The sequence below is a fragment of the Sus scrofa genome, chromosome 1, assembly GCF_054392235.1.
Source record: "Sus scrofa isolate SSC_HxYL_T2T_F1_AM1 chromosome 1, Sscrofa_HxYL_maternal_Yorkshire_Landrace_v2.0, whole genome shotgun sequence".
Lineage (NCBI taxonomy): Eukaryota > Metazoa > Chordata > Mammalia > Artiodactyla > Suidae > Sus > Sus scrofa.
The window spans coordinates 185,953,889-185,979,890 of NC_139383.1; the positions used below are offsets into that span (position 1 = coordinate 185,953,889).

The following is a 26,002-nucleotide window of genomic DNA, read 5'->3' on the forward strand; positions in this document are numbered from 1 at the left end:
CTGATTCAAACAACAGGAAAAAAATTGTGAGATAATAAGGGAAACTTGAAAACAAACCTGCTAAATATTACAAAAGTAATACATTTAAATGCAATTATACAAGTGCAGTTTATAGAATGAAATTTTCAACTGCTCTTATCACTTAGAGATTCAGCCTCAATTATTTACCAGTCATGTTATATTACGTTTTTTGCATTCTCTTTAAAATATTCCAGCATAAAGAATAGGTGAATAGACAAGGAGAAAGTAGGATTAACAAAATGTGTTTAATTGTTGAAGCTGAGTGATGGGTACATGAAATCCCATTTCTATTAAAAGCGGGGGGGGGCCTGGAAGACAAATCAAAACCCACTCAAACTGTTCTAATAACACAGAACTCAATTTCATTCCTAGCCTTAAGGCTTTGGACTCCTCACTGTAAGAGCTTTTTGTACTCCACTATGAGTCTATTACCAACTCTTACAATCCACTCATCACATGGTCTTTTTTTTCCTTTTTGGCTTCCCTACAGTATATGGAGTTCCCAGGCCAAGGATCAGATTGGACCCACAGTTGTGACCTAAACCACAGTGCGGCACCATGGGGCCAGGGATGGAACCTGTCCCAGTGCTTGCAAGAGGCTGTCAATCCCGTTGCGCCACAGCAGGAACTCCTGCTCTTTCAAATGAGTCGAAACTTCACTCCCATTACTGCACTGGCCCTAAAGAAGAGAACCATCTAGTAATTTCAGAAAGAACATAGGAGGCACTGCTAGAGCTCTGCCAGAGTAGCATTCTTCTCTTCTCCCTCCCTGAAGAAAAACAACCAAGCTTAACTTTCTATTATTTAGGCAGAATGCAGGAAATGGCTTGTTGCTCCTTTACACCTTCTGCCATGTCTTATACTAAGCTCTTATTAATCTACTGACAGATTTTACAATGACTTCTGGATAACGTGAAAAGCAGAAATTTAAAAGCATCAAGAAGTCTTAATTCTAATATTTTAACATGTATTCACAAAACACATATGTACATATGTCATCTATAATACTTTACATACTTCAGGATATATTTGGTAAGTTTCCATTTCAACTCTAGAAGTTTCCCTCAAATGCAAGTGAGGGATGGTTAGCTGGCACTCCAACTCTGAAACCCATGCTCAAGGCAGCTACAAATACTTTGTTTATCAATAATATGATAAAAAAAAATCCAGTGTTTTGCTAATTAGTAATATTAAATGTCAGGGACATTTAATTAGGAAGAGCGGCTCCTAGCTTAATATGACTTACAAAGTTGTTCTTACTGGTGAAATTAAAGAGTTTAAAGATACGTGGATTGTCTACAAACATGAGGTATTTCCAATACTTGTACGGACAGTTATCTGCATCCATTCAAGCCTGTAGTTTACAGCTCTTATAGACAGTACCTGGGATGCAAGCCTAAAGAAGGAGGATGGCTGGATACCACTCGCTAGCCATAAAAATCACAGAACCCTCTGGAATGTTGCCTTGTCTGCCTCAAGTAAACCCCCCTTAGAAGGCTAGTTCATGAATCTAAAAAGGTAGAAAGCTGGGACTGCAATGATCTTACCAACTGAACTCTTTTGTGCCTGCTTTGTTAACTAATGTTTCTTTAATAAGTATATAAATATGTGGCAGAATTTAATCTAAGACATGTTTTCACTGTAACCCGGTAATGAGGATGTAAAAGAGTGGCTATCCCACATCTCAACTAGCCACTACCTACCCAAAAGAATCTAAGAGATGGATGAGCATGACAAAGTTAGCTTGGGTCAGTTCAAACACTGAACACATATAAAGTCTTGTTTTTCAAATTTATTTTAAATATTTCACATTAAATCAAATTGAACCATAGTCATAACAGAGCATTACCACAAAAGTACACATAAAGAACTTTTAAAACAAAAGACAAAAGAATGCAACCTTCAACAAGTTAAATGCCACTTTACTATGTAAACAGAAATAAAATAAAACCCTGATGCTAAAAAGGTATATACTCAGAGGTAAAATACACATACAAAAAAAAAGAAACAAAACACTTAAACATTAACATAATCCACAACTAGATCACATTCTTTGCAACAGAGTACAGCTCTTAGTACTCTACATCTACAAAATTTCAGAATCCTGTTAAAATCTAAACCATTTCTGGTTTATGATACAGCACAATTCATAAGGCAAAAATGTAGGCATTATCATCCAGTTCTTTAATTTCTCTTGTTTTTAAGGCAAACTTGGAACTTTTTGCTTAGTATTTTAAAATAAATGGGACCTACACATGATAACTTGATGAAATTAACAATAAATTATCTCTAGTTAAATATGTATAATATAAAAAGACATGGATAACAGTTTTTTTCTCTGCAGAGATGTAAACTGGATTTTTGATTCCATATTCACACCAGTAAGAAAACTTGTAAACCTATATATAATATTTTAAACTTATTGTATTAGTCACTCTTTTCAAATGCATATCAACACTGAATCGATATACTGTATGTGAAAATCCAATATATACCCAGTCACAGAGTAACTGTCTCTAATTAAATCATGTCTAATTAAAGTGCTGTTTTACAAAGAAAAAAAAGGTTAAGAAGTAGAACTGGATGTTAACTTGACATGTGACATTTTTATAAGTTCTTAACTTTTAGACTATAGAGGTTATAGAGGTTGTCACAAGTTTATTGAACTTGAAGCAGTATATTTATTGTAGAATCTGATTTTCCTGAAAATGAGCACTTAGGTGACAATACCAGAAATCCAACACCAAAACTGAAAACAAACAAGATTATATTTACATGTACATCCTTTGATGTTAGCCAGAGCCTTAGTAACATAGTAAATATTTTTTTAAGTTTCTATAATTGTTTTTCTATTAGAAAATATATAATCCAATTCTAGGAAAGTTGGAATTCTGGAAATACTAGAATTTTTTTAAAAAATAATTCTCTTCTGTCAATAAAACCTAATTAGACACTAAAGGACACAAATGTTTATAACATAAATTGGATCTCCAATCACTTCCTATGATGCTGGAAATAAGGAATTAGATTCACACTTTACCATAATAGTTATTTGGATACAGGTCTCCCTCACTATATTTTATGCTTTGAGTGAGAAGACTATATCTTATTTATATTCCTAGCCCCCATAGCATCTAGCACAGCATCTCATATATACAGGAGACCGTCCGTATTTGTCAAGGTGTCAAAATAATTTTTCAAAACCTAATGCCATTCTATTACTTGATACCACATCCTATAATGTAATATTTATTCATATTTAGAACAGTATTAGCAATAATATATGGACCTTATATAACTATCTTTGGGCTACATTTAAAAATCATTTAAGTTCTCTTACTATATTCAACAAATAGTAAATAGCTAAACATTCCTAACAGATTAAGTCTTCATAACATAATTAAAGAAGGCAATTATCTTCTAACTGATTAATTTCTATTTCCCACTGTTACTTTTTTCCAAAATAGTTCTGGGTAATCTTAAATAGATTTCTCCTTGCCTGAGCCATATAAAATTATTCCTAATATCCTTAACCCTGGGAATTTATAATCAAACATTTTAATCCTTTTTAACATAAGAAATGTGGCTTTAAGTTTACAATTTGTCAGCCAAGTGTTCATGATGAAACTTCTCACAAATCTCTGTGAGAAGGCTCTATTTATTGTAAAGTTATTAGTTGTCAGGTCACAATATCTCTGGTTGTTATGCGCAGTAAGTAGATTTAGCAAACCTAAAATAAATATTTCTAAATTTGGATTTTTTTTCTCTTCTCTTTACAGGTTTTCATCATTTGTTCTGTAGTACATGGCTCTTACTATTGCTCAAGATGTTTCATATTTAGTCTTCACCAAGATCAAATTTAGATTTTTCTAGAACAATGATCAACTCATGCCTTTGGTCTAATTTACCTAATGAGTATATATTTTATGCTAATTTGATAACTGGGATGATATGTGAGTAAAACATTAAAACAGAGTTCCCGCTGTGGCACAACGGGATCGGCGGCATCTCAACAGCTCCAGGATGCAGGTTTGATCCCTGGTCTGGCACAATGGGTTAAAGAATCTGGCATTGCCACAGCTATAGCGTAAACTGCAACTGTGGCTTGGATCTGATCCCTGGGCCAGGAACTCCATATGCCGTGGGCAGCCGAAAAACAAAAAAAATTAAAATTAAAATGTATACATAGTAGGTATCTGCTTATGCTTAAAATAAATTTCTATTGTCTTTCAAATTTCCTTATCTTCCAGGGAGAGGGGATTAAAATAGTCTAACAGGATATATTTAACAATTAGATTGATATAAATGAAAGAAAATTGAGTTGAGGATTTAAAATTATTTATGTGATGGAATTTATTTTAAATTGCATTCTTTAAATAAAGTCTATGCCAATCACAATAGTGCACCTTGTTTCTATTCAACAGATTTATTCAAATCAATTAAAAAGTTATTGCTATATATCATTATGTTATTCAAACAAGCAACATAGAAAATATTCAGCCCGTCAATTTTATTAGTAGCTCCTGGTAAGTTAATTAGAAAGAGACTAAAAATCACTTGCAAGGTTTTTATAATCTGTGCAAATATTCATAAGCATGAAACTACTTATACGATTAAAGATGAGTTTATATAGTTTTGTAGTATATATTTAAATCTACAAGTGGCAGTTTATGGAAGAACAAGGAAAACTGCAAATTGCCTGGCTATAAATAGTTTTCAAGAAATAACATATATGTTAACAAATGAACCTATGTTTTGTAATTACAAATGGCTTCTTAATATTCAGAACATTATGGCACTTAAGAATGTATTATGAATTTTTTCTTAGGAAAAAAATATACATTAGTTTTGCAGAGACTATAAAGAATGGGCAGTTTAAAAAAAAAAAGAAAGAAAAAATGAAGGAAAGAAAAACAAAATGACTTCAGTACCAAAAATACAAGTACCGCTATCCTAGAAAATGCAAAGTAATGTATTCAAAACTAACAGACATTTACTCAAACATGCTAAAACAAAATAGGTTAACCAGTTCTTTTAAATAAGCTATCATTTGACTACAGCAAACAATTTTGCTTTAAAAGATCATTTCTTTAGTCAAAGTAAAACTGAATTTAGAACCGTTACTCAAGTAAACATCAAGTTCCAGTTTTCCTCAATAACTTTAAAATATTCAGTTACCTAAGAAATGTACAAAGTAATGCATAACTGCCTAGTGCTTTATATTTAATGCATATATTTCTTTAAGAAGGGCATATAACATCTAGCACAAGAAGAAAAAAGATTTAAAAAATGTATCTTCCTTTAAATCACTTTTCAGGAACCATGAAATCCATAACATAGGCCATTTGAATGATTTTTGGATGTTAATATTAGTATAATCACTAACATTTTTAATAAGCACAAATTAATCAAGCCAGTAAAAATAAAAAATACTATCAAAACATGTCATGCATACCTTAACATCCAAAGAACATTGTTAGAGCCTTGTTAGAGATCTACAGGTAGCACCATTTTTATATCTGAACACTTTGAGAGCGCAAACAGAAGTCTTAGAAAACTAAACTATAAGGATACATGAAAAAAATAAACGTGCACTAAGGGTAGTATTAAACATCTGTCAAATATTTACATCAACACTGCAAAGCTTGCTGTACTACTAAAAACCCTGAAACTGATATGTTTAACTCTTTCTATCCCATGCTTAGCATAGCATAGATGGGTTAACTAAATTCATCCAGCATTAACCTGCCCATATGAAAAAGGCATACACAGTAAATATCTGATTTCTTAAAATAGGACCCCAAATAGCATGATAATAAATGCATTTATCTTGCAAACTTATTACACCCTCAGCCCTAAAGCCATTTAGCAGGGAAAATATCCAGGTGCCTTACTATGGTGTGTAATTTACAACCCTTAAAAGTACCTGCAGTGGGGGGGGGGAGCAGCCCTTTGTTTAAAATGTAAGCATATGAATTTACATCTAACAGACCTTATCAGCATTCTGTCCAGGCACTCAATATAACTCCAGCATCTAAGCATTTCTCATCCTGGTAAATCATGGTGTATGACAAGGAAAAGGAAGAGAGTTATTTTTTTTTTTTTAAGCAGCAAGGTTTTCTCTACATGTACACACATAAACATAAAACTATTCTATCCCAGTATTAGAAAAAAAAAGTGCACAATTCAATTGGCAAGTTCTTTTTTTTTTTTTTTGATTATTATACCGTGTAATCAAGAGCAACCAAAGCTACTTGTCAGTTCAAAGTAACCAGCAAATCTTTGAGTCTTCATGCCATTTCAAGTTAAAGAGAAAGCAATGTAGCTATTGGGCTTCAGAGAATTGGGTATCCTTTCATGCGACACAAAGTTCATCACTACACTATTTCCACAAGTCCACACTTGTCAAAGTGCAGTTAATCCAAAATTGCAGCGACAGTATATCATGCCAGCTGAATCCAGCCATGTATCTGAGATAGGGTCGTATTTCTGCACGGTATTCAGATAGGAAGACCCTGAGTGACCACCAACTACATAAAGGTAGTTATCAATTACTGCAGCACCAACTCCTAGAAAAGGTGGGTAAAAATAGGGGAAAAAATGTTAACCATGAAGCAGACTTTATACTAAAGGTACATTTGTATTTTAATGTTTCCTTAAAATACATTTCAACAATCTATTATTATTGTCCAAGCAATACAGTAGTATGTGCTTACTGGAAAAAAAAGTTCCTTAGTATAAAAGAGCTAAAGTCTTCATCTTTTTTTCCCAACCCTACTCTCCACCAAAGTTAAATTTTATTAAGAATGTAGTATATATCTTTCCATATGCTTCTCAATTTATTTACATTTTTCAAGAAATAATTCACGGAAATTCCCTGATGACTTAGTGGGTTAAGGCTGCCACTGCTGTGGTGCAGGGGTTTGATCTCTGGCCTGGGAACTTTTGCATGCTGCAGGTGTGGCCAAAAAAAAAAAAATCATTTTTATCATGTTCTCAAATACACTGAAATTGTATATGTATACTGAACTATATAATTTATGCTTTAAAAATTCTACTTTATATAGTATTATATATATAGGTCTAACATGAACAAGGCTGGACAAAATTTTTACATTCTCATTGTTTTATGGCCTTCCCTCTCATGGGTACCAGAGAAACTAATTATACTAAACAACTAAAACAGTCCAATCCATTTGTCCTTCCAGTTTCCTTTGTATGTTTATTTTTCATAAGTTTCTTTAATCATAAATGCAAGGAATACTCCTAAAGCATTTCCATCAGTAACTTAAAACCTTCTTCTTAAAATAATGTAATTTGAGTTTGGGTTCAAGGATTTCTTCTTTTTCTCGAAGATGTATTTTTTTTTTCTATGAAACTAGAAAATCCAACCCTTTCTAGATCAACATCTCTTAAGAAGAGCACGTGAAAGTGAACACACAGACTACTGATGTATAATAAACAAAACAGAACCACCTAAGGATGCTGTGTGTGTGCGTGGATGTGTGTGTGTGTGTTTAACACATAAAACGACGACTTTTGTTACATGGACAAAAAGTTTCTATATGATACATTTTATTATGACCATTTCTTTTTATTTCTTTTTTTTTTTTCCAGGGCCTCACCTTCAGCATATGCAAGTTCCCAGGTTAGGGGTCAAACAGGAGCTGTAGTGCCATCCCACGCCACAGCCACAGCAACGCTAAATCTGAGCCCCATACCTACACCACAGCTCACAGCAACACTGGATCCTTAACCCACTGAGCAGGGCCAGGGATCCCATGTCCTCACGGATCCTAGCCAGGTTTGTTACTGCTGAGCCACAACAGGAATTCCTACCAGCATTCTTTTTTTTTCTTTTTTGTCTTTTTGCCTTTTCTAGGGCCGATCCTGTGGCATATGGAGGTTCCCAGGCTAGGGGTCTAATCAGAGCTTTTGCTGCTGGCCTACGCCAGAGCCACAGCAACGCGGGATCCGAGCCGCGTCTGCAAGCTACACCACAGCTCACGGCAACACTGGATCCTTAACCCACTGAGCAAGGCCAGGAATTGAACCTGCAACCTCATGGTTCCTAGTTGGAGTCGTTAACCACCGCGCCACGACGGGAACTCCCCTATCAGCATTCTTAAAATGTGTTCTCCAAGTTTAGAAAACGATAATATGCACATTGGCATACTGAAATCACATTAAGAAATCTACATAGATTTGTCTAATCTAGTTGTATGTCACAAAAAGAATTTTCTAGACCGGTAAAACTCTTACATTCCAAGAAACTACTATTTCAAGTACATCACTATACAAAATTTTGTCCTAGGTGTTTAGAAATTATTATATTATTACCTGTTCTGGGTTCTTTCATTGGTCTACACACAGTCCACTGATTTTGATGAGGGTCATATCTTTCAATGCTTGACAAATGTGAAACACCATTATGGCCACCCACCACAAAAATAAAGCCTAGCATGACACCCACACCAAAGTGAATCCTTTTATCTGCCATAGATGCAACCATCTCCCAGGAGTCCTTACTTGGATCATAACGCTCCACACTGCAAATATTCACAAAACAAAGAATTAATTCACATATCCTTTGTACCACTCTTCCTACTAATATAACTAAAACCCACCAGAGTTTTAAAAGCGCAAATGGACAGATATAAAACAAGAGTAGTTTGTCCCAAATGTTTAGGTTTTACTGATAGAATTGCAAGGATAAAAGCTTACCTGGTAGACTGGTGCAATAATAGCTATATCCTACTCCATTATGCTGTACAAGCAGCAAAGTGTATTATGGGCATAGGGCATCTAGAGTCAGAAAATCTGAGTTCAGGTATATTAACAATGCACACCTAGAGCTAAATAAACCCTAGCCCTACCACTTTGGATTTGTGTACTCCTGGATAAGTCATTTCCTCTCACCTGCAAACACAGGGATAATGCAATGATTCATTTAAGAATAAAGTCAAATGAATATGCAAGTGAAAGGACTCTGAAAATAACAAACGTTATTTATAAATATAAATGTTTCCTAAAGATACTAAGGATCTTCCACACGGCTAAGGAAAAGGGAAGATGAAGAGAAAGAAAGAAAAGGAATTTTTTTCTTACAGGTGAACTCATGGTGCAAAACAAACACTACAGATTTCATGACACAAACTGGCTAATCATAATAATCTGAGTGATTTAGGAGAATTCAAAGATTTAAGTCCAGTCAGTATTCCAGAGCACCTTTGGCTTTTCCAAGCTGCACTGCAGAAATCCAAATCAAATCAGAATTTCCAAAAAGCCTCCCTGGAAAATCCCAGAAGGCCTTTAAACCTATGCTTTGCCCTGACAAGAGTCCAGTGATAAACTGTAGCAAACTTAAACTTCAAAAGCATTACTTCAAAATTAAAACTTATTTAACCTTTTATCTTATTCATTTCTGCTAACAGCTTTTCAAAAAATAGAAATGCATGTCTTGGCCCCCTAAAATGCTTTTCCTTCAACTAAAGAAGCAATAAAAAGGGGAAATACTTCAGCCTACACAGAAATAAAAATTTATAGACAAAATGCTGTTGTGTCATTACTTTCTCAGTCTGTTAACAAACCCACCTTATACTCTTTCGTTAAAATACAATCAATAAAATACATATCACTATTAGAGATAAAAATCTTTGGAACATCAACTTTCAACAAAGGTTCAGAATTAAGATTAATTTTCCATAAAAGCAGTCACTTAATGCTTTTGTTTTTCTCAGTTATATTTCTCCTTTATTCAGAGGATATGACAAAATACAGAAATCTCAATTTTAAACTCCAGCATAGCTCAGATAAATGATACATGTATCATAGAATAAGAATCCATGACGGAATATTTAAGTAAGGATTAAAGTTTATGATGCATATTGTGTAAGCATATAAATTACATATTTCACTTTTTACTCTAAGCAATACAATAATAGATCATTCACACACACTCACACACAGACAGACACATAACCACCCAAAATCTAAAGTTGTCTAACTTTATCTTATTTTCAGATTTCTGAATTTTAAAATCTAAAGCATTTATACTGAATGAATGTAAAATTTAATAAGAAGGATTTGATTTTTAGGTTTATATTAAATCCCCATGTAAAACAATTACAATTATACCAGTAGAACAGATAAAGTTTCCCAAATGACTATCAATATTACTTTAAAAAGGGAAGGTTAGTCATATGCACAAATTGTTTAAAATCCAGAAATCAATGTTAATGATACTTTTAAAAATCTGCAACCATATACAGCATAAGTTAAATACCTGTTCATGTGGGCAGGACCATACCCACCAATGGCATATATCATTCCATCCAACACAGCTGCGGCAAAACAACTTCTTGTTGTAGTCATTGGTGCTACAGGTTGCCATTTTCTTATTTTGGGAATATATTTCTCTACAGATTGTAAATAAGACTGTCCATCATAACCACCTAATGCATAAAGTTCTCCTGCAAGTACTGCTACTCCAAGGGTACTTCGGCTCTCACTCATTCTCTCCAGGGAAGTCCAGGTATTTGTATCAGGATTCCAGCATTCTACTGAATTTTCATGTTTTCTGATAGTGATGCCAGGACGCACGTTAGTTTCAATACCACCTATAACATACACTTTTTGGTCTAAAACACATATTCCAAATTCATAGCGAGGAATGTTTAGGGGTGCCAAACCAATCCAAGAGTCATTCTGAGGAAAGTACATCTCCACACTAAAGAATAAGCAGAAAAAATTAAATTTGAAAAATCAATATGGCCCATAAACAGTATCTGGTAAAACTGAAGAGTCACATATGCTGGCTCAGCAATTTCATTCCTGTGTATTCACTCCACTGAATGCCTATTACAGCCAGTTTTGCAAAAGGACACAAATACAGAAATGTTCACAGCAGCATAATACAATTATCTATCAAAAGGAGAATGGATAAGCAAGATATGGACGATTACTCTATAACTAAGGAATTCCATTCCTAGATATGCACCCAAGAGAAAGGCACACATATGTATATGTACAACAATATCCGTAGTAGCATTATTTGTAATAGTCAAAACTGGGAACAATCTAAAACTTTTATCAACCATAAAATAGATAAATGAACTGTGCATATTGTGTAAGAAAATGCTATACAGCAATGAGAGTAAAACAAACTACAGGAAATAGGAATGAATCTTACACATAAAACATTGAGGGAAAGAAGCCAATTCAAAGGAATATGTTCTATATAGTCTCATTTGCATCAAGTTCAAAAACATTTCTTACTTTCTAGTAAGAAATAAGGGTAGTGGTTACCTTTGGGGAGGACAGGGAAGGGACCTCAAGGGTGGTTTCTGGTCATGTTCTTTTTTTGAAATGGTTTACAATGTTTACTTTGTAATAATACATTGAGCTGTACACTTGGGATGAAAAAAATTTGCAAGTGGCTATGAGGAGCAAGAAAAGCACTTAACCCAACCTTTAGGACCTGTAATACATAAGGTATGGGAAAAAACAAAACAGTTTTGAGAGGGCTTTAGCAAAACAGTATCCTTAAGCATCAGCTATACTTCATTAGAACAAGAAGTTGAGGATAAAGGGAATTTTTCTTATGATAGAATGTGAGTCTAGAAGACATGGCAGAGAGATGTGAGGAATCCAAAAAAGAAAATGATACATACACACAGGGAGTTTGCACCCACAGCATATGGAAGTTCCCAGGCTAGGGATCAAATCAGAACTACAGCTGCTGGCCACAGCCACAGCCATAGCAGTTCAGGAACCAAGCTGTGTCTGCGACTTAACACCACAGCGCACAGCAATGCCGGATACTTAACCCACTGAGTGAGGCCAGGGATGGAACTAGCATGGATCCTAACTGGGTTCATTAACCACGGAGCTACAAAGGGAACTCCAAGGATGGGATCTGTCTTAAACTTCTGCTCCTCTCCTTCCTCCTTCAGCAAATCTAGACACATACTCCAGTCCTGGGGCATGAAGAGTCCTTCCTCCTATTCAAAACCTTCTCCCTTGCTTTTGATATCATCCTTTTTCTATTTCCTCTAAAACCTTGCTCCATCAATGACCAGTCCTCTGTCTACATCTTCACCCTACCTGTCTTTACTGGCATCAGACAATAAATAAATATATTCAAGCCTCTCCAAAAACAAAACAAAAACTTCCCCTGACATTATCAGTTTCTACCCTATCTCTCTCCTTCTTATCGCCACCAAGTTTCTTATGAGAATAGCCTTCATAGGAGTTCCCATTGTGGCACAGTGGAAACGAATCTGACTAGGAACCATGAAGTTGCGGGTTTGATCCCTGGTCTCGCTCAGTGGGTTAAGGTTCCAGTGTTGTCATGAGCTGTGGTGTACATTGCAGATGTGGCTTGGATCTAATGTGGCTGTGGCTGTGGCATAGGCTGGCAGCTGTAGCTCTGATTCAACTCCTAGCCTGGGAACCTCCATATCCTGCGGATACAGCCCTAAAAAAAAAAGAAAAAAGAAAAAAGAAAAGTCTTCACAATCTATTTCCTTACCTTTTTACACACTGCTCAACTCACTGTAATCTATCTACATCATTACTATAACTCTGCTGAAATTAGTCAACCAAAAGTCACTGATGATCCCCATTATTGCCAAGTCTAGCAGCCACCTTTCTTTCCATCATTACTATCTGGACCTTTCCACTGCATTTTACATTGTTAATCACACTACTTCTCTCTTTACATATTTAAATTCCTTGGCTTTCATTACACAATTCTCTCTTGATTCTCCTATCTCTAAGATTGTTCCTACTGCTATCATCTTGAATATTAATGTTCCCCAGAGGTTCATTTATAAATCAATCCTTCTTCCTTTCTCACTGGGCAGAAAGGAGGGACAATTAAACCAGTCAAGAGGTCCAGAAGATGATGTAGTTTGAATGTATACTTCTCAATTATACTATATGCTGATAAGTTCCAAATTTCCAGCCCGATCTCTTAAGCTTTGCAATCATATCCAGATAGCAGAAGAACATCCTTCACGTGGATATTTTATAAAGACTTTAAATTCAATATGTCTACAGAGTTCTCTGGGGGTCTACTGGTGAGTATTTGGCACTTTAACCACTGCGGCCCAGGTTTGATCCCTGGTCTGAAACCTGAAATCTCATATCAAGTTGCTGAATGTCATGGCCCAAAAATAAATAAATAAATAAATAAATAAATAAAATAATTATGTCCAAAACTAAACACATCGTTTTCCCCTTTAAAATGGGCTCCCCTTTCCTCTCTTGGTATATGACCATCCATCAAATATCTAACCAAGAAAGCCCACTCATCTTTAATTCTTCCCTCTCACTTATCCCCATATTCATCTAACCAAATTCTGTCAATTTGCTCTCTTAAAACATTTCTGAAATTAATGCCCCATTCTCTATCTTTACTACTTCTACTCTAATTTAGGACCTTATAAATCTCTTGCCTATACTTCTACAATAACCTCTTTCTTAATTCCTCTGATACTAACCCTTGCTCCCCTAGCCTTCTCCACAATGCAGCCAAGGATGACCTAATATATAAATCTGATAATTTCACTACTCCCCTTAAAAAATTTTTTTCAACCCACATAATAAAAATCCTCTCTTCATCATGAGATACCTTCTTTGACTTGGCCACAATAATCACTGCATGTCACCTGCTGGTTGGAACTTCATACTTTGGAAAACCAAAGAGTTTTTACTTTCCTCCATACCTATACCCTATCATACCATTAAGTCTTTGTGTCCTTTCTGTGACATTCACACCATTTTTCACTTGGCTCTTTGCTCAGCTTTTGACATTGAGCTTGGACCTTAATTTTTTCCACAATATCTTCCTTAAATTCCTCCAAATGGGATAAATGTTTCTCCTTAATACTTCCACAGAATATTTTTATAGAATTAAATTGAATTATTATTCAGGTTGATTCCAATTTTTCCATAGTTTCAAATAATACTGCAATAAACTGCTTTTGCAAATGACATTTACATTTTTTATGATAGATTCTAAGATGAAAAATTACAGGGCTTAAAGATATGAACAGTTTTTATGACTCATCAATAATTTATGTTTGTTAATTTTAATATTTGAGAGGCCAAGAGGCAACTGCTCAAATTTTTTTTTTTTTTTTGGTCTCTCTGTCTTTCTAGGGCCGCTCCCGCAACATATGGAGGTTCCCAGGCTAGGGGTCTAATCGGAGCTGTAGCCGCCAGCCTACACCACAGCCACAGCAATGTGGGATCTAAGCCACATCTGCGACCTACACCACAGCTCACAGCAATGCCGGATCCTTAACCCACTGAGCGAGGCCAGGGATCGAACCCTCAACCTCATGGTTCCTAGTCAGATTCGTTAACCACTGAGCCACAATGGGAACCCCTCAATAATTTTTAGAGTGTAAATTCATGTTTGGATTTTTTTTGTCATGATACTTGACTAATATGATTTACTTCATGCCAATAACCAATATCTTTAAGAATAGGATTAAACAATCAATTCGTGTAGTCACCATAAGTACCTGTAGCCTAATCTCAACAATAATAGTTTAGACCACAATTAAAATGTACACTGAGACTTTTTAAAAGATACAGAATATATCAGTAGACACTGACAAAATATCAACAGTTTCCTCCTATTGGAGGGGGGAAACACAATTTACCAAATGTTTAGAAATGGCCAGAAAGAAATTCACAGTATTAAATAAATATATTAAAAATAATGTTTTTATGAAGCAACTCCATTCAAGGGAAAAGCAAAGGGAACACTCAGCTATATTTTCACAGTATAAGAACTACTTATAGAATGCTCTAAATCAACTATGGCTATGTGCTTAATTCAGCCTACCAGCTACTTTTGTAAAAAACAGTTTTACTAGAACCTAGCCATGCTCATTCATTTTTTTGTACTGTCTATAACTGTTCTGATAGAGTTAAGTAGTTACAACAGAGACCATATGGCCATAAAGTTCAAAATATTTATTATTTGGCTCTTTATAGAAAACGCCTGACAACTACTCTAAGTTATTAGAAAATAAAGCACTTTTTACCACTGTTGTAAAAGAAAGTATTTACAGTGAAGAAAAAGTCTATGCACGTAAAGTCTATGACTTATATCAGCATCCCATTTTTTTAATTTCCTTGGTGGTTACTCTGATTAACTGTATTCATTTAAACACACTCTTGTCCCAGTCTGCCCTTATCACAGATCCTTAGTTCTCTTCCTTAACATCTTCTAATATAGGTAACAATAATAAATCCCCTCTGACCTGGTCTGACTCAAATTAAGATGTGAATGATTTGACAAAGGAAAAAAAAAGGTATAAAATGAAAGAAAAGTTCATGCATAACCGGGATGGATAAAAATTGCACACTGGCAGGGAAAAGGGGTGTTAATTGAGAGTGTTGTAGAGAATGGATAACAATGTGATTAAAACAATCAGATAAGTGTTTTAGAAGAAAAAAACAAACAGGGAAATCAAACTATTTTAAAAATATAAAAAATAGAAAATTTAAAAGGTATAAACTCCATTAGCATCAATCCTCTAAGAGCCTTCTATTTACCTATCCAAACAGGCAAACAGTCCAGATTTTCCTCCCACTGCACAAAGTACTTTGGGAGCACAGCGAGGTCGGGTCATCAAGACTGTCTGATGAGAGAGTCTGTGTTCAGGCATAAAGTGGTACTTCAGGGCTTCATTCAAAAGATGTTTACAAGTACGATCATCACGAATAAGATGATTTGCTTCATATAATCTAGTGAGAAACTTAACACTCAGCAGTGGTAATCGCACACTATTAAGTAGCTGTGCTAAGTATTTCTGGCGTTCTTGGACATCATACTTAATCCAAGATTCAAGTGCATAAAAAACAGTCTCTTCAGTAGCTACATTCAAACAGTCATTGGAAACAATTTCATCCAAGTCAGCATACGTAAGTTCAAAAAACTCTTCAGTCTGGCAAACGGCTTCAAAATTCTGGCATATGTATTTAGTGGCTGCCAAATAAAGGTCATGACAACCATATGTCTCTGCAAAACGAGAAATTCCAATACAATTACCAGGATCAAGCTGGCTTTCAAGAAATGCACAACATTCTTTTAGGACAAGTTTTATCTGGAGTAGGTTTGCTGCTGGAAGGAGAGATTCAACTGTGTCCTGTGAAATAAAAACAGTCCCTGTATAGGCATACTCCACAATGGCTTGGAGAGCAGTTTCATCAATGCACTGAAACTCGACCTCACTGTTCTCTTTTTCAGAAAGATTTCCAGTGAACATAGCTTTGAAATATGGGCTGATGCTGGCAAGTACCACTTTGTGAGCATGGATTTTAACATCGCCTACTCGAAGAATGATGTCACAGAGTTCGTGATGTTGACGAAGAAGATTCAAGCCCTGCAGAAGTTGTTCAGAATGTAAGTGGGTTAGGTTAGCAAGCATGTAGGTCGGAGATGTGTGGTCCATCTACAGAAGAATAAAAAGTACAAATAGTTATTTTAAAACAATTTGCAAATGATTCCTTTTTTAAATAGTATAAAATTAATATGATGTTGGTTATCTGTCCATCTGTTGGTTTTTAAATACTTCATACTAAATACGAGACAAAAGCTTTTAGACTTAGAAGGGATGACAACAATCATTCAATTCCTTTCATAAAAGTCTCTTAACAATGGACTTTTAGATCAGAACTCTGCCAACTCTTCTGTTTCCCTTCATTAAATTCAAGTCTGAGCTATGACGGAAACAAAATATAAGTAAGAAGAAGAAAAAAAAAAATCACTGAAAGAAAAATCAGCTCTGAAGCAATGTCAGAAGCTATTTGGCTATTTTTTCAATAAATGGTATTAATGCCTGCCAATCTAATCCACAGATACTTCAATTGTAAAGGATACTTTACCCAAAGATGCAATAATTATTTTGATAAAGGGTACTGAAAGTAACAGATACTATTTCTCTCAACTAATCTAATGACAACAAAAAAGTAATGTGAACATGATCTGGTGTTCTACAGTGAAGGCAGTTAAGGCTCATTTATTGATCTAGACCCTACCTACTACTTAACTCTTAATGAGTTTAGATCATACCCACTCAATCTACCGGACACTCTGCTTTTGTAATATGAAAAAGAGTAACAATAGGAGAGAAGAAAAGAGATGAGAAAGAAAAAAGAAAAAAATGAGAAGCAATAAGGACTGTAATAGACTGAATAATTGTTCCCCCAAAAGACATCTACATCCTAATACCTGGGAATTTTGAATACTTTATATGGAAAAAAAAAAAAAAAAAAGAAAAGACTGTGCAGATATGACTAAGGATTTCGAAATGGGGAGATTGTCCTGGATTATCTAGGTGGGCTCTAAGCACAATCACAAGTAACTTACAAGAAGGCCAGAGATTTGACACAGACAGAAGAGAAGGTAATCTGACCACAGAGGCAGAGATTGGAATGACACAGCCACAAACAACTTAACACTGGCAGGCATGAGATGTTGGAGGAAGCTAGGAACATATTCTCCCCTAGAACTTTCAGAGGGAGCACAGCCCTGCCACCACCTAATTTCGGCCCAGTAACACTTCTGGCCTCCATAACTGTGGGAAAATAAAGTTCTGCTATTTTAAGTAACTGCATTTGTGGTAATTTGTTATAGCAGTCCTAAGAAATTAATACATGGATACTTCAGAATGGCTCACAGCAACTGTTTAGAATAGATGAAAGTTAACAATAAAAAAAAAAAGATGAAAGGGTAATTTTAAAAAAGCAGATTTGGTTCCTATTTTAAAAGTATTATGGAGTAAATTAAAACATTCTGAACATGATTAAATAATATAAATATTGGTAAGACTGGGAGAGTACAGCACTTCTTTCCTATACATTTCTGTTGTTGTTGTCTGTGCCTGAGGCCTGCGAAAGTTCCTGGGCCAGGTCTCAAACCCACACCACAGCATTGACTCGAGCTGCTGCAGCAACACTAGATCCTTAACCTACTGCACCACAAGAGAACTCCTATTCCTGTGCATTTTTAAGCAGAAATATCCAAATATTAAAACTTTTATCTTCATCAAGATCACCATTTCACACTTGTTTCATTTGAATTTTAAGTCTATTAAAAATTATGTTAACATGACATTACAGCTGGTGTCACCAACCTCCATTTTTGATCTCTTCAAATAATCCTGCACACATCTATTAGAATAATTCTCAATCAGGACAAGTATGGACAAGTCCCCAGAAACTTGTGGGTCTTCCAGTAGGTACTTTATTCTGGAAGAGAATAATGGTAAGAAAACAGCAACCAGAAGGCATAAGTTTGGATCTGCTCTTTTTACTTACTATAGCGTTGTCCTTTTAAACCTGTTTAACTTCTTTTAGCCTCAGTTTAATGGAAAAAAGTTAGTATCTAGGCTGAAAAGAGAAAAATGAACAACAGGAAAGGCAAGTAGATACAGAAAATAAATGACAGGATTAAGAATGTAGTCCTAGGAGTTCCCGTCGTGGTGCAGTGGTTAACGAATCCGACTAGGAACCATGAGGTTGCGGGTTCGATCCCTGCCCTTGCTCAGTGGGTTAAGGATCCGGCGTTGCCGTGAGCTGTGGTGTAGGTTGCAGACGCGGCTCGGATCCCGCGTTGCTGTGGCTCTGGCGTAGGCCGGTGGCTACAGCTCCGATTCAACCCCTAGCCTGGGAACCTCCATATGCCACAGGAGCGGCCCAAGAAATAGCAACAACAACAACAACAAAAAGACAAGACAAAAAAAAAAAAAAAAGAATGTAGTCCTAGCTATTTTACATTATTAACTTTGCCTTCTCTCTCATCTTTATTCTCCTTATCTATAAAGTGAAATCCTAATAATATCTGAACTATATAAATCTCACAGGATTTTTGAGGATCAAATTAGACAATGTGCATGAAAACTGGACAAATTACAAGCGTTATTAGCATAGGGTTCTACGGTGAAGCAACAGAAATGAGCAGTATCAGAGAAGAACACAGACTTTGGGAATGTAAGATAATGAGTTTTGGTCCTGAGCTACATACTGTTATACAGAATTGGTACTTTTTTTTTTTTTTTTTTTAGCTTTTTAGGGCTGCACCTGTGGCACATGGAAGTTCCCAGGCTAGGGGTTGAATCAGAGCGGCAGCTGCTGGCCTATACCACAGCCATGGCAATGCCAGATCTGAGATGTATTTGTGACCTACACCACAGCTCACAGCAACACTGGACACTTAATTCACTCAGCAAGGCCAGGGATTGAACCCACATACTCATCGATAATAGTCAGCTTCATAACCTCTGTGCCACAATGGCAACTCCCAGAATTGGTACATTTCTTAATCTAAGCATCAATTTTTTTCATCCACAAAGTACTGTTTATACCACCTATCTCAGAAGGTTACATGAAAATGGTTTGTAAAGTTCCACCTAACTTGAAGTGCTAGGAATATAGCCCTTAAGTCTCATTTTCTTCTCAAGATCTCCACTTTCACTAATTTCCATTCTTCCCATGAACTTTCACTCCAATAAAGCTCATGTAATTACTATAGCTCTATATAAATATTTTCTTACCATATGCTGGATTTTGTCTATAACCTTTCTCCTCTCTCATCTTTCTTTCATCCAATTCAAATTCTCAAAAGGCTGCGTCAAAATTAATTTCCTTTAAGAGTCCACAAACATTTAAGTATTCAATTCCTTCGCAATTAACTTAATTATATGTGTGGTTTCATGTGACACAGCCCTCTCGACTCTCATTTGTCTTATTTGATAAGGAGAATGTTATTCAAACTTAAAAGTGAACAAACAAGAAAGGTAAACAATATAGAAAATAAGAGAAGGAACTGAAAACAGGCACCTAGCTAATACAATGATACAAGAAAGAGAAATAAAAGGCATAGTAATTGGAAAGAAAGAAACGACTGTTTTTCTTGGCAGATGACATGATTTTCTGTATAGAAAATCCAAAATAATCACCCCCCCCCCAATACTGGGACTAATATGCAATTATCAAAAGTTTGAAAGACACAGGTTTAATACACAAAAGTCACTTTCCTATATACCAGCAATAAACAAGGATTTTGAAACTAAAAACTTATTACCATTAACACCCAAAAAGTGAAATACTTAGACATAAATCTAACAGAAGTTCATATCTCTCCCAAACCAAACAACTATGTTCCAAGACACTTAAAAGTACATGCAAATGAGCTCCCTGAATCATTGCCAGTGCTACAAGACTGGAGACTGTTTTCAAAATAAGACAATAATTTCTATCAACATTCTGGTAAGATTAATGTTGATTTCAGATAACATTCTAAAACAGATCATTAAAGGTTTGATTTGTGAATACTTAGAAGGGGATGTAGTGATCTCTAAGAGTAGGATGTACAAGCTAACAAGAAGACACATCACAGACTAATTTTTTTTTTTGATGTATTTAGAAGGGTTGCAGATCATGAAAATTAACGATGTTTAACTAGGTGTTTGAAAAGCATTTTAACATATATTTTCATGATTTTGAGAACAAAACCAAAAAATAAAAGGTAGTTCAGTTAGCTAAATTAGTAACTGGTTGGACAGCCACACCAGAGTATACCACCAATGGAATGAGGTCTACATGGAGGAAGGTATGCTATAAGGCCAAGATGAAGATACCAGGGCAGCCCCTTCAGCTTTGCAGATGATATGAAGCTCCAGAGAACAGCAAAAACATAAGCTAACAAAACATGGATCCAAAAAGACCTGACATCTAACAAGAATTTAAGAGGGATAACTGTTAAGAATCTATGGTGGATTCCAAAACACCTATATGGAGTTTTCACTGTGGGCAACAGGATCAGTGGTGTTTCTGGAGGACTAGGATACAGGTCAGATCCTTGTCCTGGCACAGTGGGTTAAGGATCTGGTGTTGGTGAAGCTTCAGTGTAGGCTGCAACTGTGGCTTAGATCAGATCCCTTGCCTGGGAACTCCTTATGCCACAGGGCAGCCAAAAAAGAAAAAGGGGGAAAAAACCCCAAAAGACCCCCCAAAAAACAAACTGCTATACAATTACAGAATAAGAGAGAAAAAACTCATTTGTAGGCTTAGGGATTTTACTTTTAGCACTACTTTAGCACACTAATCTTACAGAGGTTTAAGGTGCATTAATAGAACTGTAACATACAGAACTAGAAAGGAGACATTCTACTTGGCTCTGCAAATGTCAGATCACATATGGAATACAGATTTGGATTATTATTCTTTAAAAGGGATCTAAACAAAATATAACACCTAATGAAGAAAAGAAATTCAAATCATATCTTATATGTGCTGAGGAGTCGAGGGGGGCGGCAATAAAGGAAGTCTGAAAGTTATGTGAAAAACCAAAGGGTGAAAGGTACTCAAAACAATACAATAATACAGGATTGTTTTGAGGATTAAATTAGTTTACATGAAGTGTTTAGAATAATGCCTATCACTTAGTAAGTGTGATAAATATTATCTTATTTATTAATAAGTTATTACTAGTGATTTTTTAAAAAATGGCTTCACCTGGGCTTACGAAGGTTCCCAGGCCAGGGGGCAAATCGGAGCTGCAGCTGGGGCTTATGCCACAGCCACAGCAACACAGGATCTGAGCTACATCTGCAACCTACGCCTACAGCCTAAGGCAACGCCATATCCTTAAACCAATGAGCAAAGCCAGGGATTGAACCCACATCCTCACAGAGAGCTGTCTGGTCCTTAATCTGCTGAACTGCAATGGGAAAGCCTAGTGATTTTTAAAGTTGTCTTGCTTAAGAGGTATCCTGCTTTCTATGTTGTACCATCTCTCACTACTGGGTAAGAAATCCACTGTGCACCACTGACATCTTTGTATGACACAAGTATTAAAGAATTGTTGATTCTCAAGTCAAGTTAATGAGTTATTGATTAGGATCATTTTTAGTATAAATAGAAATCATATAGTAATAGATCCTTATATTAAAATAATTCCTGTATATCTAATTCAAGACTGGTAAATTACCATTAACATGATAATGAAAGCATAATATTGATTTGTAAATATACATGTAGACACATATATATGTACACATGCAACACATAAACACACATATGCGTTGTGTATATATATGACATATATCCAGATATGCAGGATGGTATAATTTGAAAAGACTCAGTCTCCTAGGGTTAAAATATTGTCTATATTATTTAATAGCTATGTGATCATGGGAAAGTGACCTTAAAGTCTCAGTTTTCTCACCTGTAAAACACAGACAAAATGGTACACAAAAGCACCCAGTACATTTTGGGTGCTATTTACTATTATCATTATCATCCTCAAAAAGACTTGGTTGGGAGTTTCCACTGTGGCTCACTGGTAACGAACCCAACAAGTATCCATGAGGATTTGAGTTTGATCCCTGGCCTTGCTCAGTGGGTTTAAGTAGCTGGTATCGCCATGGCTGTGGCATAGGCCAGCAGCTGCAGCTCTGATTCAATCCCTAGCCTGGGAGCCTCCGTATACTGTAGGTGTAGCCCTGAAAAACAAACAAACAAAAAAAAGGTCTTAGAATTCCCTGGTGGCAGAGCAGGTTAAGGATCAGGCATTATCAATGCTGTGGTTTGGGTTGCTGCTTTGGTGGTGGTTTGATCCCTAGCACCAGAATTTCACACCACGGGGATAGCCCAAAACAAACAAACAAACAAAAACAAACAACCTTGTTTTTGCCAACTGCACCCATGTGATTCCATTCCATACTTACCAAAAAAGAAACAAAGCTGACTTACTGTCAAATGAACAAATATAAACAGGGCAAGGCCAAAGCCTAAATTGACCAGCAAAGATACAGTGAAGGTTTCCAGGCTAGAGGTTGAACTGGAGCTACAGCTGCTGGCCTATGCCACATCAACTGGGGACCAAGCTGGGTCTGCAACCTACACCACAGCTCACCTACATCACGCAGGATCTTTAACCCACTGAGCGAGGCCAGGGATGGAACTCGCATCCTCATGAATACTAGTTGGATTCATTACTGCTGAGCCACAAGGGAACGCCCAGGTTCTTAATCCTCTGTGCCAGGCTGGGGATCAAACTGGAGGCTCCACAGAGGCAAGCCAGATCATTAACCCACTGCAGTGATTTTATTCTTAATGTGTAACCAAAACAATGTGAACTAAGAACTTTAAAAGGGTAAGGTAAAAATAGGAAATTTAAAATAAACTACATTGGAGGTTTGCCATAACACCACTCTGAAAATTTTATTTTATTTTATCTTTTTTTAAAATTTTTTTTATTTTCCCACTGTACAGCAAGGGGGTCAGATTATCCTTACATGTTGAAAATTTTAAATTTGACTCCTTTCCTCTCTTAAGAAATCTGACTTTAGAGAAATTCACACAACTTTAATTTTAAAAAGAGAGCTTTAAAACAATAGTTCCCGGAGTTCCCGTCATGGCACAGTGGAAATGAATCCGACTAGAAACCATGAGGTTGATCCTTCTGTAGTTCATAAGCATGATGATCAGGTAGGTGTTCACACGCCTGCGTGATGTGTGCCTCCCTCAAACCTTGTTATGACATTGGCACATTATCCATCTGACGTGGGAAAAAAAAAAGAAAGAAACCATGAGGTTGCGGGTTCGATCCCTGGCCTTGCTCACTGGGTTAAGGATTCCGAGTTGCCATGAGCTATGGTGTAGGTCGCAGACTCGGCTTGGATCTGGTTTACTGTGGCTGTGGCTTTGGCCAGCAGCTGTAGCTCCAATTAGAACCCTAGCCTGGGAACCTCCATATGGCACAGGTGCGGCCCTGAAAAGACAAAAAGACAAAAAACAAAACAAAATAGTTTCCAAAATATCACCCTTACACCAACAGTATCAGCATCACCTAATACCTGCTAGAAATACAGTTGATACCAACTATACATCTAGGGTATTAGAAACTATATAGAGAAAAAGGGGCAGCAATCTGTGTTTTAAGAATACATTAGCACTTATTTCTATTGCTTTGGGAGACTGACCTGAGAAAATATTCACGAGGTTGATGTCAGAGAGTGTTTTGCCTATGTTCTCTTCTAGGAATTTGATGGTGTCCTGTCTTATATTTAAGTCTTTCAGCCATTTTGCATTTATTTTTGTGCATGTTGTGAGGGTGTGTTCTAGTTTCATTGCTTTGCATGCAGCTGTCCAGGTTTCCCAGCAATGCTTGCTGAATAGACTTTCTTTTTCCCATTTTTATGTTCTTGCCTCCCTTGTCAAAGATTAATTGACCATAGGTGTCAGGGTTTATTTCTGGGTTCTCTATTCTGTTCCATTGGCCTGTCTGTCTGTTTTGATACCAGTACCACACTGTTTTGATGACTGTGGCTTGTAATATTTCTTGAAGTCTGGGAGAGTTATGCCTCCTGCTTGGTTTTTGTTTCTCAGGATTGCTTTGGCAATTCTGGGTCTTTTGTTGTTCCAGAGCAAAAATAAACCAATGGGACCTAATCAAACTGAAAAGCTTTTGCACAGCAAAGGAAACCAAAAAGAAAACAAAAAGACAACTTTCAGAATGGGAGAAAATAGTTTCAAATGATGCAATGGACAAGGGCTTAATCTCTAGAATATATAAGCAACTTACACAACTGAACAGCAAAAAAGCCAGTCAACCAATGGAAAAATGGGCAAAAGACCTGAATAGACTGTTCTCCAAGGAAGATATACAGATGGTCAGCAAACAAATGAGAAAAATGCTCAGCATCGCTGATTATAAGAGAAATGCAAATCAAAACTACCATGAGATACTACCTCACACCAGTCAGAATGGCCATCATTAATAAGTCCACAAATAACAAGTGCTGGAGGGGGTGTGGAGAAAAAGGAACCTTCCTGCACTGTTGGTGGGAATGTAAACTGGTACAGCCACTATGGAGAACAGTTTGGAGATACCTTAGAAATCTATACATAGAACTTCCATATGACCCCACAATCCCACTCTTGGGCATATATCCGGACAAAACTCTACTTAAAAGAGACACATGCACCCACATGTTCATTGCAGCACTATTCACAATAGCCAGGACATGGAAACAACCCAAATGTCCATCCACAGATGATTGGATTTGGAAGAAGTGGTATATATACACAACGGAATACTACTCAGCCATAAAAAAGAATGACATAATGCCATTTGCAGCATCATGGATGGAACTAGAGAGTCTCATACTGAGTGAGATTAGCCAGAAAGACAAAGACAAATACCACATGATATCACTTACAACTGGAATCTAATATCCAGCACAAACGAACATCTCCACAGAAAAGAAAATCATGGACTTGGAGAATAGACTTGTGGCTGCCCAACGGGAGAGGGAGGGAGTGGGAGGGATCGGGAGCATTGGGTCATCAGATACAACTTAGAATAGATTTACAAGGAGATCCTACTGAGTAGCATTGAGAACTATGTCTAGATACTCATGTTGCAACAGAACAAAGGGTGGGGAAAAACATGTATACATGTAAGAATAACTTGACCCCCATGCTGTACAGCGGGAAAAAATAAAATAAAAAAATAATAATAAAGAGCAAAATAAATAAATAAATAAATAAATAAAGCACAGGTATTTAAAAAAAAGAATACATTAGCAGAGTTCCCGTTGTGGCTTGATGGGTTAAGAACCCAACATATTGTCCATATGGAATCAGGTTCAATACCTGGCCTTGCTCATTGGGTTAAGGATCTAGCATTGCTACAAGCTGCAAGTATAGGTTGCAGATGCCGCATGAATCCGGTATTGCTATGGCATAAGCCTCAGCTGCAGCTCAGATTTGCTAGCTGCAGATTTTCTTTGTTCCCCTAGCCTAGGAACTTTCATGTGCTATAGGTGTGGCTGTGAAAAGAAAACAAAAACAAAAACACTAGCATTAAAATATTTTCAGCATGAGTGTTAACCACTTAAAATTATTCCAAACTATAACTACTTTAAAATTATGAATTACAACTGTGACT

General features: G+C 36.2%; 1 protein-coding gene and 1 non-coding gene across 2 annotated transcripts in view; one reads left to right on the forward strand and one right to left on the reverse strand.

Annotated features, from left to right (window-relative positions):
- Window positions 1-1,798: 1,798 nt before the first annotated feature.
- Window positions 1,799-26,002, reverse strand: part of KLHL28 (kelch like family member 28) — a 34,075-nt gene continuing 9,871 nt past the window's right edge. The window contains exons 2-5 of the mRNA XM_001926290.6: window positions 15,598-16,496; window positions 10,307-10,750; window positions 8,362-8,570; window positions 1,799-6,590 (exon numbers count right to left, since the gene is read on the reverse strand). Of these exons, the coding sequence (XP_001926325.1) occupies window positions 6,427-6,590; window positions 8,362-8,570; window positions 10,307-10,750; window positions 15,598-16,496 (1,716 nt within the window). The 3' untranslated portion in view covers window positions 1,799-6,426. The remainder of the gene's footprint in view (window positions 6,591-8,361; window positions 8,571-10,306; window positions 10,751-15,597; window positions 16,497-26,002) is intronic.
- On the forward strand, window positions 23,507-23,614 carry LOC146406906 (small nucleolar RNA U13). Its single transcript, XR_014832451.1, has one exon. It is a non-coding gene; the product is annotated as a small nucleolar RNA U13 (small nucleolar RNA).